We start from the raw sequence: 17488 nt of genomic DNA, 5'->3' as shown, positions 1-17488 counted from the left end.
GCACCTGGATGATGTCACTGCAGGCCTGTTGCTGCTATGACCCTGGTCAGGAGTGGACATGGTTTTCCCAGACTCCCTCTCTTTATCCTGCTCCGATTTTCCTGAAGCAGATCTCTGTCTGGAGCTGCTCTTGCTCCAGGCCGGACCGCTGCTCTTCCGATCCGACTCCTCATTGTCAGACCCAGGTTTCAGGAAACCCATGGAAGCTCGGGCCGGAGCAGGTGCTGACACTCCTGGAAAATAAATGTATCAGTGGACTGTGTGTATATGTGAGTGTGGAACGAGGTACTACACTCAACTCACCATCATCATCGTCATCAACAGGCTTGAGGAAGTGACTTTTCAGAGCTCCGAGGGAGAGGGGTGGCCGAATCTGGCCAAGCCCAGAGCCAAGGCTCTCATCCCCACCCATCTTCCTGGGTCTGTCCCTCTCTCTGCCCCCAGCCCTCTCTCTATCCCAGTCACTAGGTCTACCTCCACCCCTCTCTCTGCTTCCAGCCCTCTCTCTATCCCAGTCACTAGGTCTACCTCCAGCCCTCTCTCTATCCCGGTCACTAGGTCTACCTCCATCCCTCTCTCTGCCTCCAGCCCTCTCTCTTTCCTGGTCACTGGGTCTACCTCCATCCCTCTCTCTGCCTCCAGCCCTCTCTCTTTCCTTGTCACTAGGTCTACCTCCATCCCGGTCACTAGGTCTACCGCCATCCCTCTCGCTGTCTCCATCTCCTTCTCTGTTTCTATCCCGATCTCTGTCTCGGTGACGATCTCTTTCCCTCTCTCCATCTCTTTCACTATCTCTTTCTCCATCCCTCTCTTTCTCTCCAGGTAAGTCCCTACCCTTGTCTGGTCTCCTCCACCTCTCTCTATTCAGCCCCACTTCTCCTTTCCTCCATATACCATCTTCCTGTCCTTTCCTCCATCTTACTCGGTCTCTCCCCTCTTCCTCTCCTCTCCCTTTCCCCTCTCCTCTCTTGTAACCATACACAGCAATCTCAGCCTCATCCATCCTCTTCTGAAACTTCTCCAAGGACTGCATGTGAGAAACACAAATATAAAACATACACACAGGTAAGCGGTGTGATATGATGTTCCCATGGTGCATTTCAATGTACCTAAGTTGCAGTTTGTTATGAGTTTTCTAACTTTGACAGACGGAGCGCCGACACTGCATAGAAGGAATTAACCAGGGAGATAGGGAGCGAGTCTGTCAGTAGCAGGAGCTCGACGCTCCGCAGTCGGAGCTCGACGCTCCGCAGTCGGAGCGCGTCAGTCGCAGTCGGAGCGCGTCAGTCGCAGTCGGAGCGCGTCAGTCGCAGTCGGCCCGCGTCCGTAGCAGGAGCGCGTCCGTAGTAGGAGCGCGCCCGTAGCAGGAGCGCGCCCGTAGCAGGAGCGCGCCCGTAGCAGGAGCGCGCCAGTAGCCGGAGCGCGTCAGTAGCCGGAGCGCGTCAGTAGCCGGAGCGCGTCAGTAGCCGGAGCGCGTCAGAAGCCGGAGCGCGTCAGTAGCCGGAGCGCGTCAGTAGCAGGAGCGCGTCAGTAGCCGGAGCGCGTCAGTAGCCGGAGCGCGTCAGTAGCCGGAGCGCGTCAGTAGCCGGAGCGCGTCAGTAGCCGGAGCGCGTCAGTAGCAGGAACGCGTCAGTAGCAGGAACGCGTCAGTAGCAGGAACGCGTCAGTAGCAGGAACGCGTCAGTAGCAGGAACGCGTCAGTAGCCGGAACGCGTCAGTAACAGGAGCGCGTCAGTAGCAGGAGCGCGTCAGTAGCAGGAGCGCGTCAGTAGCAGGAGCGCGTCAGTAGCAGGAGCGCGTCAGTAGCAGGAGCGCGTCAGTAGCAGGAGCGCGTCAGTAGCAGGAGCGCGTCAGTAGCAGGAGCGCGTCAGTAGGCGGAGCGCGTCAGTAGCCGGAGCGCGTCAGTAGCCGGAGCGCGTCAGTAGCCGGAACGCGTCAGTAGCAGGAACGCGTCAGTAGCAGGAACGCGTCAGTAGCAGGAACGCGTCAGTAGCAGGAACGCGTCAGTAGCAGGAACGCGTCAGTAGCCAGAGCGCGTCAGTAGCCAGAGCGCGTCAGTAGCCAGAGCGCGTCAGTAACAGGAGCGCGTCAGTAGCAGGAACGCGTCAGTAGCAGGAACGCGTCAGTAGCAGGAACGCGCCAGTAGCAGGAACGCGTCAGTAGCAGGAACGCGCCAGTAGCAGGAACGCGCCAGTAGCAGGAGCGCGCCCGTAGCAGGAGCGCGCCCGTAGCAGGAGCGCGCCCGTAGCAGGAGCGCGCCCGTAGCAGGAGCGCGCCCGTAGCAGGAGCGCGCCAGTAGCCGGAGCGCACCAGTAGCCGGAGCGCGTCAGTAGCCGGAGCGCGTCAGTAGCCGGAGCGCGTCAGTAGGCGGAGCGCGTCAGTAGCAGGAGCGCGTCAGTAGCAGGAGCGCGTCAGTAGCCGGAGCGCGTCAGTAGCCGGAGCGCGTCAGTAGCCGGAGCGCGTCAGTAGCCGGAGCGCGTCAGTAGCCGGAGCGCGTCAGTAGCAGGAACGCGTCAGTAGCAGGAACGCGTCAGTAGCAGGAACGCGTCAGTAGCAGGAACGCGTCAGTAGCAGGAACGCGTCAGTAGCCGGAGCGCGTCAGTAACAGGAGCGCGTCAGTAGCAGGAGCGCGTCAGTAGCAGGAACGCGTCAGTAACAGGAGCGCGTCAGTAACAGGAGCGCGTCAGTAGCAGGAGCGCGTCAGTAGCAGGAGCGCGTCAGTAGCAGGAGCGCGTCAGTAGGCGGAGCGCGTCAGTAGCCGGAGCGCGTCAGTAGCCGGAGCGCGTCAGTAGCCGGAGCGCGTCAGTAGCCGGAGCGCGTCAGTAGCCGGAACGCGTCAGTAGCAGGAACGCGTCAGTAGCAGGAACGCGTCAGTAGCCAGAGCGCGTCAGTAGCCAGAGCGCGTCAGTAGCCAGAGCGCGTCAGTAGCCAGAGCGCGTCAGTAGCCAGAGCGCGTCAGTAACAGGAGCACGTCAGTAGCAGGAACGCGCCAGTAGCAGGAACGCGTCAGTAGCAGGAACGCGCCAGTAGCAGGAACGCGCCAGTAGTAGGCATGCGTATGGAAGGATGCACATTGTAGAATGTGTGTAAATATAAGACGGTTTACATAGTGATCTGTTAATACTGTTAATACAGGTGTTTTTGTATGGATTATGTCTGCCTATGTGTGTACTCTCACCCCATATCGCTCTGCCACTATGACCTCCAGACTGCGTTGCTCTCGCTCCGCCTGCTCTCTCATCCTCTGGTAAGACTTCCTGAGCCAACCTAGTCCTCCATCATCTACAGTTGCAGCTACAGACAGAGGGGGTGGGGGAGAGATGGTGAGGAGAGACAGGGTAAGGCGAGGAGATGGTGAGGAGAGACAGGGTAAGAAGGGAGGGAAGGAGGAGATGGCAAAAGAGAGAAAGAGTGAGCGAGAGAAGGAGGGGAATAACTAGAGTTAACATTTTACCTGTGGGAAATGAGTGTTTTTCAGTGAGAACAGAACATCATATTCAACTTCCCAAGAGAACAGCTAGGCCTCACACTCTTCTCCGGAACACAGCACAGAGAATGGGAACATTTCACATCTGCCTTCCCCAGAGAAGTCATCCCCTTCTCTCCCCCAATATTTCTCAATCTCTTTTCTCTCACACCGTGTGTGCACACGTGTGTCAAAAGCCCAAGTTAAAAGTGAGATTTAACCGCACCCCCCCTCCCCACACACACCTCTTCATTACCCTCTTAGTCAAACCAGGGATGAGGAAAACAACATTCCCTTTTACACACACAGCGTGGAGAGAGAAAAGAGTGTGCATGTATGTGTGTACTGTCAATGTCTGTATTTCGGAGTTTGGTTTGCATACACAAGTGACACTGTGCGTCACTGTCTGTATGAGTGTTTTAAATCTGCTTATTCTGCCACTCTGCCATCTCCTGAGTAAGCTTCACTTTAACAGAGTGCACCCTTCTGAGTGGAGATGACACAGTCAGCTTAACAGAACCAAGCGCCTCTCTCTGTACCTCTTCCTTTTTTAAATGTTCTTCTCTCATATCTCCTAATACTCCCTGCCTCCAGCAAATCCTTTCTGCCTGCCTCCACCCTCTGCCTGCCTCCACCCTCTGCCGTTCTCATTCTGTCTGACAGAAATGCTTTACCCGATTTGCCATGACAGTGTCTGCTTCTCCCTCTCCTATTTCTCTGTCTGTCTGAGCCTGTCTGTGTCTGTGTGTCTGTCTGTGTTTTAAGTGGTGTCTGTGCCCTCAGTGACTGTACATACAGTGAACTCAACTCATTCCTCTCCTCTCAGAGAAAGACAGGGGAGGGAAAAGAGTCCTGGCCCAAGAGAGGAGAGGGAAAAGAGTCCTGGCCCAAGAGAGGAGAGGGAAAAGAGTCCTGGCCCAAGAGAGGAGAGGGAAAAGAGTCCTGGCCCAAGAGAGGAGAGGGAAAAGAGTCCTGGCCCAAGAGAGGAGAGGGAAAAGAGTCCTGGCCCAAGAGAGGAGAGGGAAAAGAGTCCTGGCCCAAGAGAGGAGAGGGAAAAGAGTCCTGGCCCAAGAGAGGAGAGGGAAAAGAGTCCTGGCCCAAGAGAGGAGAGGGAAAAGAGTCCTGGCCCAAGAGAGGAGAGGGAAAAGAGTCCTGGCCCAAGAGAGGAGAGGGAAAAGAGTCCTGGCCCAAGAGAGGAGAGGGAAAAGAGTCCTGGCCCAAGAGAGGAGAGGGAAAAGAGTCCTGGCCCAAGAGAGGAGAGGGAAAAGAGTCCTGGCCCAAGAGAGGAGAGGGAAAAGAGTCCTGGCCCAAGAGAGGAGAGGGAAAAGAGTCCTGGCCCAAGAGAGGAGAGGGAAAAGAGTCCTGGCCCAAGAGAGGAGAGGGAAGAGAGTCCTGGCCCAAGAGAGGAGAGGGAAGAGAGTCCTGGCCCAAGAGAGGAGAGGGAAGAGAGTCCTGGCCCAAGAGAGGAGAGGGAAGAGAGTCCTGGCCCAAGAGAGGAGAGGGAAAAGAGTCCTGGCCCAAGAGAGGAGAGGGAAAAGAGTCCTGGCCCAAGAGAGGAGAGGGAAAAGAGTCCTGGCCCAAGAGAGGAGAGGGAAAAGAGTCCTGGCCCAAGAGAGGAGAGGGAAAAGAGTCCTGGCCCAAGAGAGGAGAGGGAAAAGAGTCCTGGCCCAAGAGAGGAGAGGGAAAAGAGTCCTGGCCCAAGAGAGGAGAGGGAAAAGAGTCCTGGCCCAAGAGAGGAGAGGGAAAAGAGTCCTGGCCCAAGAGAGGAGAGGGAAAAGACTCCTGGCCCAAGAGAGGAGAGGGAAAAGACTCCTGGCCCAAGAGAGGAGAGGGAAAAGAGTCCTGGCCCAAGAGAGGAGAGGGAAAAGAGTCCTGGCCCAAGAGAGGAGAGGGAAAAGAGTCCTGGCCCAAGAGAGGAGAGGGAAAAGAGTCCTGGCCCAAGAGAGGAGAGGGAAAAGAGTCCTGGCCCAAGAGAGGAGAGGGAAAAGAGTCCTGGCCCAAGAGAGGAGAGGGAAAAGAGTCCTGGCCCAAGAGAGGAGAGGGAAAAGAGTCCTGGCCCAAGAGAGGAGAGGGAAAAGAGTCCTGGCCCAAGAGAGGAGAGGGAAGAGAGTCCTGGCCCAAGAGAGGAGAGGGAAGAGAGTCCTGGCCCAAGAGAGGAGAGGGAAGAGAGTCCTGGCCCAAGAGAGGAGAGGGAAAAGAGTCCTGGCCCAAGAGAGGAGAGGGAAAAGAGTCCTGGCCCAAGAGAGGAGAGGGAAAAGAGTCCTGGCCCAAGAGAGGAGAGGGAAAAGAGTCCTGGCCCAAGAGAGGAGAGGGAAAAGAGTCCTGGCCCAAGAGAGGAGAGGGAAAAGAGTCCTGGCCCAAGAGAGGAGAGGGAAAAGAGTCCTGGCCCAAGAGAGGAGAGGGAAAAGAGTCCTGGCCCAAGAGAGGAGAGGGAAAAGAGTCCTGGCCCAAGAGAGGAGAGGGAAAAGAGTCCTGGCCCAAGAGAGGAGAGGGAAAAGAGTCCTGGCCCAAGAGAGGAGAGGGAAAAGACTCCTGGCCCAAGAGAGGAGAGGGAAAAGACTCCTGGCCCAAGAGAGGAGAGGGAAAAGAGTCCTGGCCCAAGAGAGGAGAGGGAAAAGACTCCTGGCCCAAGAGAGGAGAGGGAAAAGACTCCTGGCCCAAGAGAGGAGAGGGAAAAGACTCCTGGCCCAAGAGAGGAGAGGGAAAAGACTCCTGGCCCAAGAGAGGAGAGGGAAAAGACTCCTAGCCCAAGAGAGGGGAGGGAAGACTCCTAGCCCAAGAGAGGGGAGGGAAGACTCCTAGCCCAAGAGAGGGGAGGGAAGACTCCTAGCCCAAGAGAGGGGAGGGAAGACTCCTAGCCCAAGAGAGGGGAGGGAAGACTCCTAGCCCAAGAGAGGGGAGGGAAGACTCCTAGCCCAAGAGAGGGGAGGGAAGACTCCTAGCCCAAGAGAGGGGAGGGAAGACTCCTAGCCCAAGAGAGGGGAGGGAAGACTCCTAGCCCAAGAGAGGGGAGGGAAGACTCCTAGCCCAAGAGAGGGGAGGGAAGACTCCTAGCCCAAGAGAGGGGAGGGAAGACTCCTAGCCCAAGAGAGGGGAGGGAAGACTCCTAGCCCAAGAGAGGGGAGGGAAGACTCCTAGCCCAAGAGAGGGGAGGGAAGACTCCTAGCCCAAGAGAGGGGAGGGAAGACTCCTAGCCCAAGAGAGGGGAGGGAAGACTCCTAGCCCAAGAGAGGGGAGGGAAGACTCCTAGCCCAAGAGAGGGGAGGGAAGACTCCTAGCCCAAGAGAGGGGAGGGAAGACTCCTAGCCCAAGAGAGGGGAGGGAAGATTCCTAGCCCAAGAGAGGGGAGGGAAGATTCCTAGCCCAAGAGAGAGGAGGGAAGATTCCTAGCCCAAGAGAGGGGAGGGAAGATTCCTAGCCCAAAGAGGGAGGGGGTTGACCAGAGACTGGGCTGATATAGAGAGTTGTATACATGGGTTTGATGATTATACTTCAGGTACAAATACGAGAGCAGAAAAGGTTGATAAGAGTATGAAGTTGTGTAAGGGGTTTCATTTACCTTTTGTAAGCACATTACTGGCCTTCTCTTCTGGGGGCAGGCCACTCCCTCCATCCTTCCAGAACGGGTTCAACTCCAGCTTGTGCAGACCAGCCTACGGCACCCCACAAACACACAGCAATTGTCAAGTCCCTTGTCCCTGCTCAGTTTGGCACTTTTGGTTGCCCAGGTAACCAACAGATGAGGTGAGGCAGTGGACTTCCATCAACCTTCATTTAAACATAGCGAGTACACACCTGCTCGATGACCCGGGCCTTCTGTTTCTCTTCATCTTTCAGCCTTTCTTTCTCAGCCCTCTTCTCTGCTGTTGACGTTGTTCTCATTGCCAAGAAGTCAAAGGTCATCCACTCATCTCGCTAGCAGATGATGGCGACAAGGATAGAGAGAGGGGAACGGACAACACACATGAATCATGTTATTAAACCTGACAATTGACTGACAATAACAGCAAACCAATCAATAAAGAAATCAATATAGAACATAAAATCATTATGTACATGTAGGTTAATGTAAACAGTACATGGGTTTATAACCCTCAACGCAAATACGAGCGTCACCGCTAATACGAGCGTCAACGCAAATACGAGCGTCAACGCAAATACGAGCGTCAACGCTAATACGAGCGTCAACGCTAATACGAGCGTCAACGCTAATACGAGCGTCAACGCAAATACGAGCGTCAACGCAAATACGAGCGTCAACGCTAATACGAGCGTCACCGCAAATACGAGCGTCAACGCAAATACGAGCGTCAACGCAAATACGAGCGTCACCGCTAATACGAGCGTCACCGCTAATACGAGCGTCACCGCTAATACGAGCTTCACCGCTAATACGAGCGCCACCGCTAATACGAGCGTCACCGCTAATACGAGCGTCACCGCTAATACGAGCGTCAAGCCATATTATAGGATTCTAAAAGTATCTCCCCCCAAAAAAGCAACCTGGGAAATCTCTCACTGAGCAGGCCGTTATACATACACACACAGTGGGGGTAAATATAATGAGGGAAGGTGTGTGACAGCATTAGTAAAACGCTCCGGACCACTCCGCCTTACTCATCAACACCACCTTGTTAGAAAAGCCTGGTTATTAATTGTTGTTGACACAGGCTGTGCATCGATAAGACCTCTGGGGCTCTATTGATCCCTTCTCTTAGAAACACACACAATAAGCATTTCACTGCACCTTCTATACAAATACACAGATACATTCACACAAACTTTCTAGACCATAGAGCTCAATAAAGCCACAACACTATACAAACCAAGAGCAGCCTCCAGCTCAAACCCCCTCTTGACTACTTGCCTTGCTACCTGTTCTCTTAGGGCATCAATGAAAGATCGGGAGGTTTGACCATGCCGCGGGGAAGGTTTGACCATGCCGCGGGGGAGGTTTGACCATGCCGCGGCGAAGGTTTGACCATGCCGCGGCGAAGGTTTGACCATGCCGCGGCGAAGGTTTGACCATGCCGCGGCGAAGGTTTGACCATGCCGCGGCGAAGGTTTGACCATGCCGCGGGGAAGGTTTGACCATGCCGCGGGGAAGGTTTGACCATGCCGCGGGGAAGGTTTGACCATGCCGCGGGGAAGGTTTGACCATGCCGCGGGGAAGGTTTGACCATGCCGCGGGGAAGGTTTGACCATGCCGCGGGGAAGGTTTGACCATGCCGCGGGGAAGGTTTGACCATGCCGCGGGGAAGGTTTGACCATGCCGCGGGGAAGGTTTGACCATGCCGCGGGGAAGGTTTGACCATGCCGCGGGGAAGGTTTGACCATGCCGCGGGGAAGGTTTGACCATGCCGCGGGGAAGGTTTGACCATGCCGCGGGGAAGGTTTGACCATGCCGCGGGGAAGGTTTGACCATGCCGCGGGGAAGGTTTGACCATGCCGCGGGGAAGGTTTGACCATGCCGCGGGGAAGGTTTGACCATGCCGCGGGGAAGGTTTGACCATGCCGCGGGGAAGGTTTGACCATGCCGCGGGGAAGGTTTGACCATGCCGCGGGGAAGGTTTGACCATGCCGCGGGGAAGGTTTGACCATGCCGCGGGGAAGGTTTGACCATGCCGCGGGGAAGGTTTGACCATGCCGCGGGGAAGGTTTGACCATGCCGCGGGGAAGGTTTGACCATGCCGCGGGGAAGGTTTGACCATGCCGCGGGGAAGGTTTGACCATGCCGCGGGGAAGGTTTGACCATGCCGCGGGGAAGGTTTGACCATGCCGCGGGGAAGGTTTGACCATGCCGCGGGGAAGGTTTGACCATGCCGCGGGGAAGGTTTGACCATGCCGCGGGGAAGGTTTGACCATGCCGCGGGGAAGGTTTGACCATGCCGCGGGGGAGGTTTGACCATGCCGCGGGGAAGGTTTGACCATGCCGCGGGGGAGGTTTGACCATGCCGCGGGGGAGGTTTGACCATGCCGCGGGGGAGGTTTGACCATGCCGCGGGGGAGGTTTGACCATGCCGCGGGGGAGGTTTGACCATGCCGCGGGGGAGGTTTGACCATGCCGCGGGGAAGGTTTGACCATGCCGCGGGGAAGGTTTGACCATGCCGCGGGGAAGGTTTGACCATGCCGCGGGGAAGGTTTGACCATGCCGCGGGGGAGGTTTGACCATGCCGCGGGGAAGGTTTGACCATGCCGCGGGGAAGGTTTGACCATGCCGCGGGGAAGGTTTGACCATGCCGCGGGGAAGGTTTGACCATGCCGTGGGGAAGGTTTGACCATGCCGTGGGGAAGGTTTGACCATGCCGTGGGGAAGGTTTGACCATGCCGTGGGGGAGGTTTGACCATGCCGTGGGGGAGGCATCATGAAATCAGAAGATTATCAGGTGTTTTGTAGTCCAATATTCAACCCAGTGTCCAAAAACTGGGTCTCTGTTGAAGTTCATGGTTAAAGGGATACTGTGGGATTCTGACAATGATGCCCTTTATCTACTTCCCCAGAGTCAGATGAACTTCTGGATACCATTTCTATGTCTCTGTGTCCAGTATGAAGGAAGTTAGGAGGTACCATTGCAAGCAAATGCTAACTAGTGTTAGCACAATGACAAGTCTATGGGTAACTGTTTACAAATGTAAGCAAGGTTTGAAATGATTATGCTTTAGTTAAATATTATATCAGTCCACAAAATATTTTTTATTTATTTATGTTCTGACCCATTGACCATCTGCTCAAGAATTGTTTTTACCCACGGCTGAATCTATGCAGTTGATGATCTCTGTCTTCGGGTTTACCGGTGCTGTGGAGCGGGACGGTTGGGGGTGTTACCTGGTTGTTCTCGGGTGGGGTAGGGCTGTTGTCTGTGGGCTTGGCCTCGGACTTGGCAGGAATCTTCCAGGCTTTACCCGAGGCCTCTGTCTGGGGCTGGGCCTCAACCCACTCATCTCCTGACCCCTGGAAAGGCAGAAAAGAGGGGGGAAATGAATACAGTGCTTACAGCAAGTATTCATACAAGGACTTATTCCACATTCCCTGTGTTAGAGCACGAATTCAAAATGGATCCAAATGTTTTTTCCCCCTCACCCATCTACACACAATATACATTTTAGTTTTTAATTGAACCTTTATTTAACTGGGAAAGTCAGTTAAGAATTTATTCTTAATTACAATGACGGCCAACCAAAAGGCATAAGGCCTCATGCGGGGACGGGGATTAAAAATAAATACAACATGAATATAGGACAAAACACTCATCACAACGAGACAACACTACATAAAGAGAGACAACATAGCAAGGCAGCAAAACATGACAACACAGCATGGTGACAACAACAACATGGTAGCAGCACAACAACATGGTACAAACATTATTGGGCACAGACAGCAGCACAAAGGACAAAAATCGACATTGAGAGCATCCTGACTGGTTGTATCACTGCCTGGTACGGCAATGCTACTCTCTGTTCATCATATATGCATAGTCACTTTAACCATATCTACATGTACATACTACCTCAATCAGCCTGACTAACCGGTGTCTGTATGTAGCCTATCTACCTATTGTTCACCTAATACATTTTTTGCACTATTGGTTAGAGCATGTAAGTAAGCATTTCACTGTAAGGCACACGTGACAAACTTTGATTTGATCTTTTGAAGGTAGAGACAATAATACATCACACAAAGCAGCCACAACTGTCAGTAAGAGTGTCCATGATTGAGTCTTTGAATTAAGAGATGGAGATAAAACTGTCCAGCTTGAGTGTTTGTTGCAGCTCGTTCCAGTCGCTAGCTGCAGCGAAATGAAAAGAGGAGTGACCCAGGGATGTGTGTGCTTTGGGGACCTTTAACAGAATGTGACTGGCAGAACGGGTGTTGTATGTGGAAGATGAGTGATGCAGTAGATATCTCAGATAGGGGGGAGTGAGGCCTAAGAGGGTTTTAAAAATAAGCATCAACCAGTGGGTCTTGCGAGGGGTACACAGAGATGACCTGTTTACAGAGGAGTGCAGTGATGTGTCCTTTTAAGGAGCAATGGTGGCAAAGCTGATGGCGGAAAGGTAAAGAACATTTAGCCACTCTAGAGCACCCTTACCTGCCGATCTATAAATTATGTCTCCGTAATCTAGCATGGGTAGAATGATCATCTGAATCAGGGTTAGTTTGGCAGCTGGGGTGAAAGAGGAGCGATTACGATACTGGAAACCAAGTCTAGATTTAACTTTGCCTGCAGCTTTGATATGTGCCGAGAGAAGGACAGTGTACCGTCTAGCCATACTCCCAAGTATTTGTATGAGGTGACTACCTCAAGCTCTAAACCTTCAGAGGTAGTAATCACACCTGTGGGGAGAGGGGCATTCTCCTTACCAAACCACATGACCTTTGTTTTGGAAGTATTCAGAACAAGGTTAAGGGTAGAGAAAGCTTGTTGGACACAAAGAAAGCTTTGTTGTAGAGCATTTAACACAAAATCTGGGGATGGGCCAGCTGAGTATAAGACTGTATCATCTGCATATAAATGGATAGGAGAGCTTCCTACTGCCTGAGCCATGTTGTTAATGTAAATTGAGAAGAGCGTGGGGCCTAGGATCAAGCCTTACAAAAACCCATAATGACAAATTGAAAACATGTTTACAAATGTATTGAAAATTAAATAAAGAAAAAATGTAATTTACATAAGTATTTACACCCTAGAATCAATACTTTGTAGAAGCACCTTTGGCAGCCTCCCGAGTGATTTGAGTCCAGGCTCTGTCTCAGCCTGGCCGCAAACCAGGAGATGCATGGGGCGGCGCACAATTGTCCAGGTTAGGAGAGGGTTTGGGCGGCAGGGATGTTCTTGTCCCGTCGCACTCCAGCAACTCCTGTGGCGGGCCGGGCGCAAAGCACGCTGACACGATCGCCAGGTGTACGGTTTTTGCTCCAATACATTGGTGCGGCTGGCTTCCGGGTTAAGTGGGCTTTGTGTCAAGAAGCAGTGCGGCTTGGTTGGGTTTCGGAGGAGGCACGGCTCTCGACCTTCGCCTCTCCCGAGTCCGTAAGGGAGTTGCAGCGATGGGACAATTGGATACCACGAAATTTAAATAATAATAATAACAATAAAAAGAGTTACCTTTGGCAGTGATTACAGGTGTGAGTCTTTCTGGGCAAGTCTAAGAGCTTAACACACCAGGATTGTACAATATTTGCCCATTATTCTTCTCAAAATTCGTCAAGCTCTGTCAAATTGTTTGTTAATCATTTTTAGATCTTGTCATTGATTTTCAAGTAGATTTGAGTCGAAACTAACATGGCAAATCAGGAACATTCACTGTCTTCTTGGTAAGCCATCCAGTATAGATTTGGCATTGTGTTTTAGGTTATTGTCCTGCTGAAAAGGGAATTCATCTCCCAGTATCTGGTGGTAAGCAGGCAACCAGGTTTTCCTCTATAATGTTGCCTGTGCTTAGTGCCATTCAGTTTAATTTTATCCTGAAAACTTCCCAGTCCTTAACTACAAGCATACCCATAACATGATGCAGCCACCACTACGCTTGAAAATATGGAGAGTGGTACTCAGTAAAGTGCTGTATTGGATTTGCCCCAAATATAACTTTGCATTCAGGACAAAAAGTGAATTGTTTTGGAATAGTTGTATTCTGCACAGGCTTCCTTTGCACTCTGTCATTTAGTTTAGTATTGAGGAATAACTACAACGTTGTTGATCCATCCTCAGTTTTCTCCTGTCACAACCATTAAACTCTGTAACTGTTTTAAAGTAACCATTGGCCTTATGGTGAAATCCCCGAACGGTATCCTTCCTCTACGGCAACTGAGTTAGGAAAGACGCCTGTCTCTTTGTAGTGAATGGGTGTATCGATACACCATCCAAAGTATAATTAATAACTTCACCATGTTCAAAGGGATTTTCAATGTCTGCTTTTGTTTTGTTTTACCCATCTACCAATAGGTGCCCTTCTTTGCGAGGCATTGGAAACCTCCCTGGTCTTTGTGTTTGAAATCCACTGCTTGACTGAGGGACCTTATAGATAATTGTATGTGTGAGGTACAGAAAAGAGGTAGTCATGAAACAAAAATCACATCACATCCTCCACTATTATTGCACACAAAGTGAATCCATGAAAATGATTAAGCAAATGTTTACTTCTGAACTTATTTAGACTTACCATAAGAAAAGGGTTGAATATTTATTGCCTTGAGACATTACAACTTTTAGATTTTGTATTAATTTGTAAACATTTCTAAAACATTATAGCACTTTGACATTACAGGGTATTGTGTATAGGCCAGTGATGAAAAGTATTATTATTATGGTTTTTTTAATTGCTATTTAATCCATTTTAAATTCAGGTTGTAATAAAATGTGGAAAAAGTCAAGGGGTGTGAATACTTGCTGAAGGCACTGTGTATGTTCAGGACAGAGGACAGGAAGCCCAAGAGAGGGAATCAGAATGAAAGGGGATGTGAGAGGGAATCAGAATGAAAGGGGATGTGAGAGGAAAAGAGAGGTGAAAGGAAAGGAGGGAGAGCAACACAAAGATATGCCAGTCCAATGACGCTTACCTCTGAGCTGGACCCATCTCCTCCTTCAGCTCTCTTCTTCTCCTTCTTCTTCTTACTCTTCTTACTCTTCTTGGCCTTTTTCTCTTTCTTCTTCTTGCCTGAAACCTCCTGAAGGTGACAGAAATGAGTGGGCCTGATTAAGATATGCAAAACGAAGCGATCATTATGAAGAGGTGATAGATAGGATAAAGGGTTTGGAAACATCAATAAGCAAGAGCTACAAAAAAGATGACGTATGAAAAACAGCTCAGCTCTGCGTCTACTGTTACTGGATGACAACCTAATATTGACTTCGGGGTCAACCATACTACTAGGCCATGTAGAGGATAGGGAGGTCACACAAGCTACCTCCTTAAAAGGTCATGGGGTTACCAACGCAACGACCTGCTGACCTGTTCTAGCTGCTGCAGTCGGAGGTCAACTTCAGGGAGCATCCAGGTGTCCTCTCCTCTCTGTCTCTTCAGCTCCTTCCTCTTCTCGTCCTTCTCATACTGCTGCTTCGCCTGGGGGAGGGAGGGGAGATGAAGTCAGAGAGAGAGAGAGAGAGAGAGAGAGGAAGAAGGGAGAGATGAGGTGAGAAAGAGAGAAATAAATGGAGATAGTTCAGGTGTGTCACCATTTCACAAACACCTCACACTGTATTTATATAGTCAACACAGCTGCTCAGGAGATAACATGGACCCCACTACTCTGTGTTGATGTTTTTGTGTGCATGACATGCATATGTATGGTGTGAGGTGTTAGGTGATTGTATGTGTGTTCTGAAGGAGGAATTTAACCATGTTAAACTGAATCCGGAGTGGTTGCGTCACAGCCCTTATCTCCCTGCAGCAGTGTTTGTCCTGCCATCCCCTGCAGACGCCATTACCTGACTGATGACACCTCATATTTGCACACACACACATACATACACACACACACACACACTGGTGCGCCTCGATCAATCACACCACTGTAAACACTAACAATCTGCTTCCATTGATGCAAGCGTCCATCCGCCTTGTCATTTCCTTCCTGTCTTCAGAGAGCACAGCGTCATTTGCTCTGTATTTCTCTCTAGTAATCCATTGTAAAAGTGATCTTAACACCATACAAAATGAAGGAGCTGATCGTGGACTTCAGGGAAAAGCAGAGTGAGCACGCCCCTATCCACATTGCTGGGACCGCAGTGGAGAAGGTGGAAAGCTTGATGTTCCTTGGCGTACACATCACTGACGATCTGAAATGATCCACCCACACAGACAAACCAAATTGTACATGTCACATGCGCTAAATACAACAGGTGTAGACCTTACAGGGAAATGCTTGCGTTCAAGCCCTTAACCAACAATGCAGTTTTAAGAAAAATAAGAAGTAAAAGTAACACAGGCAGTGTGAACCTCAGGCGGCTGAAGAAATTTGTCTTGGCTCTAAGACCCTCACAAACCTTTACGCACAATAGAGAGCATCCTGTCGGGCTGCATCACAGCCTGGTACGGCAACTGCACCGCCCACAACCACAGGGCTCTCCAAAGGGTGGTGCGGTATGCCCAACACATCACCGGGGGCACACTGCCTGCCCTCCAGGACACCTATAGCACCTGATGTCACAGGAAGGCCAAAAAGCTCATCAAGGACATCAACCACCCGAGCCATGACCTGTTCACCCCACTACCATCCAGAAGATGAGGTCAGTACAGGTGCATCAAAGCTGGGACCGGGAGACTGAAAAACAGCTTCTACCTCAAGGCCATCAGACTGTTAAATAGCCATCACTAGCCGACTACCACCCGGATACCCAACCCTGCACCTTAGAGGCTGCTGCCCTATATACATAGACTTGGAATCACTGGCCACTTTAATAATTTAATACTAGACACTTTAATAAAGTTGACATACTGCTTTACTCATCTCATATGTATATACTGTATTCTATTCTACTATATTTTAGTCAATGTCACTCCGACATTGCTCTTCCTAATATTTATATATTTCTTAATGACATTATTTTACTTTTAAATGTGTGTGTAGTGTTGTGAATTGTTCGATATTACTGCACTGTTGGAGCTAGGAACAAGCATTTCACTACACAAGCAATAACATCTGCTAAATATGTGTATGTGTAACATTATAGCTTCCGTCTCTCTCCTCGCCCCTCCTGGGCTCTGCACACATCGACAACAGCCACCCTCGAGGCATCGTTACCCATCGCGCCACAGAAGCCGCGGGGAACTAATACTACAAGGTCTCAGGGCGAGTGACGTCCCCGATTGAAACGCTATTAGCGCGCACCACCGCTAACTAGCTAGCCATTTCACATCGGTTACATATGTGACCAATAACATTTGATCACCTGAGACAAGGTGGGTACACAGAGGCAGAAAGAGGCAGGCACCATCTCTGTTATGTACAACCTCGCCACCTAGTGTTTGCCATATTCACATTACATCACACGGACGTCCCAATGATCACTAATAGCGAGGACCATGTGACTTCCTCTCACTGTTTTGATGTTTGCTAGCGAACTGGCTAAGATAGCTAGCTACACATATATGCTGTAATAGCATTATTCAAACGACTTAATATCACTGTATAATATTGAACATACGTATATGTACCAATTGCAAATATTGAAGGAAATGCATCACAAAACTAGCTAACTAATTCGTTTGGCAGACGTTCAGGCTATCTATTTGTTAGCATTCAACTAGTTGTTGCAGCCATACACTTGGCTTTTGTACTGACGTTATATCAACGTATATTACATTGCGCATGTAGACTAGTATCTACTTATAAAGCACACATATTTACCTTCTGAATAACCTCCTCCCTGGCTTTACGTTTGTATTCTTTTCGGTCTTCGATGCTGTTAACACTTTCAAAACTGCCCCCGTACGTCGCCATGACACTGCCGTTGAATGTGCTTCCACCAACTGTCGCAAAAATATTTACGACCCCTGAAAATACATTGTTTCTGGTTAATGTAGTCCACTGCAGTGGATCGTACATACAAATAAAACTTTCTTTTTTTTAAATATATAGAAATACAGTTGTATTTTGTGAATGTGTGAACAAACAGATATAAAAACCAACCTGGATTACCTCAAACATTATTGTACAGGTAGTAGGGCAGTGCACTCATTCCATAACCACAAGGTTCAATCCCCCCTCTTTTAGGCCTTCATTTAACATTTTCTCTGTTCTCAATCTCACTGTGTCTGCAGAACACTACTTGAGAGAAGGGATATAGTGTAGCTCTCAAATAGTTAAAATCGAATTCTCGTTCTGTGGTAGCTCCAGTGTGTTATGCTGGGTAGGCTAAAGGAAAAGGGATTGTACAGTATAGGCCTGCCTATGACAAGGCCAAGATGTTTACCATAATAAGGAATGCAAAATGGCCTATAATGAATAGGAATGTATTGCAATGATGTTGTCTTGATGTCATTATCCATTTGATCAATACACTGTGGGCAGGCAGACA

At 50.5% G+C, this 17488-nt stretch overlaps 1 protein-coding gene across 1 annotated transcript in view; it reads right to left on the bottom strand.

Moving 5' to 3' along the window:
- cwf19l2 (CWF19 like cell cycle control factor 2) overlaps positions 1-16952 on the bottom strand; it is a 44823-nt gene extending 27871 nt beyond the window's left edge. Inside the window, exons 1-9 of the mRNA XM_055879580.1 lie at positions 16819-16952; positions 14421-14531; positions 14029-14136; positions 10294-10419; positions 7262-7381; positions 7026-7119; positions 3179-3294; positions 304-1027; positions 5-233 (exon numbers count right to left, since the gene is read on the bottom strand). Coding sequence (XP_055735555.1) covers positions 5-233; positions 304-1027; positions 3179-3294; positions 7026-7119; positions 7262-7381; positions 10294-10419; positions 14029-14136; positions 14421-14531; positions 16819-16911 — 1721 coding nt within the window. The 5' untranslated portion in view covers positions 16912-16952. The remainder of the gene's footprint in view (positions 1-4; positions 234-303; positions 1028-3178; positions 3295-7025; positions 7120-7261; positions 7382-10293; positions 10420-14028; positions 14137-14420; positions 14532-16818) is intronic.
- Positions 16953-17488: the final 536 nt, after the last annotated feature.

This window comes from Salvelinus fontinalis, chromosome 24, assembly GCF_029448725.1.
Source record: "Salvelinus fontinalis isolate EN_2023a chromosome 24, ASM2944872v1, whole genome shotgun sequence".
NCBI classification, from domain to species: domain Eukaryota; kingdom Metazoa; phylum Chordata; class Actinopteri; order Salmoniformes; family Salmonidae; genus Salvelinus; species Salvelinus fontinalis.
Note: the sequence above shows the minus strand (reverse complement) of the source record. Positions and strands in the feature narration are given on the sequence as shown.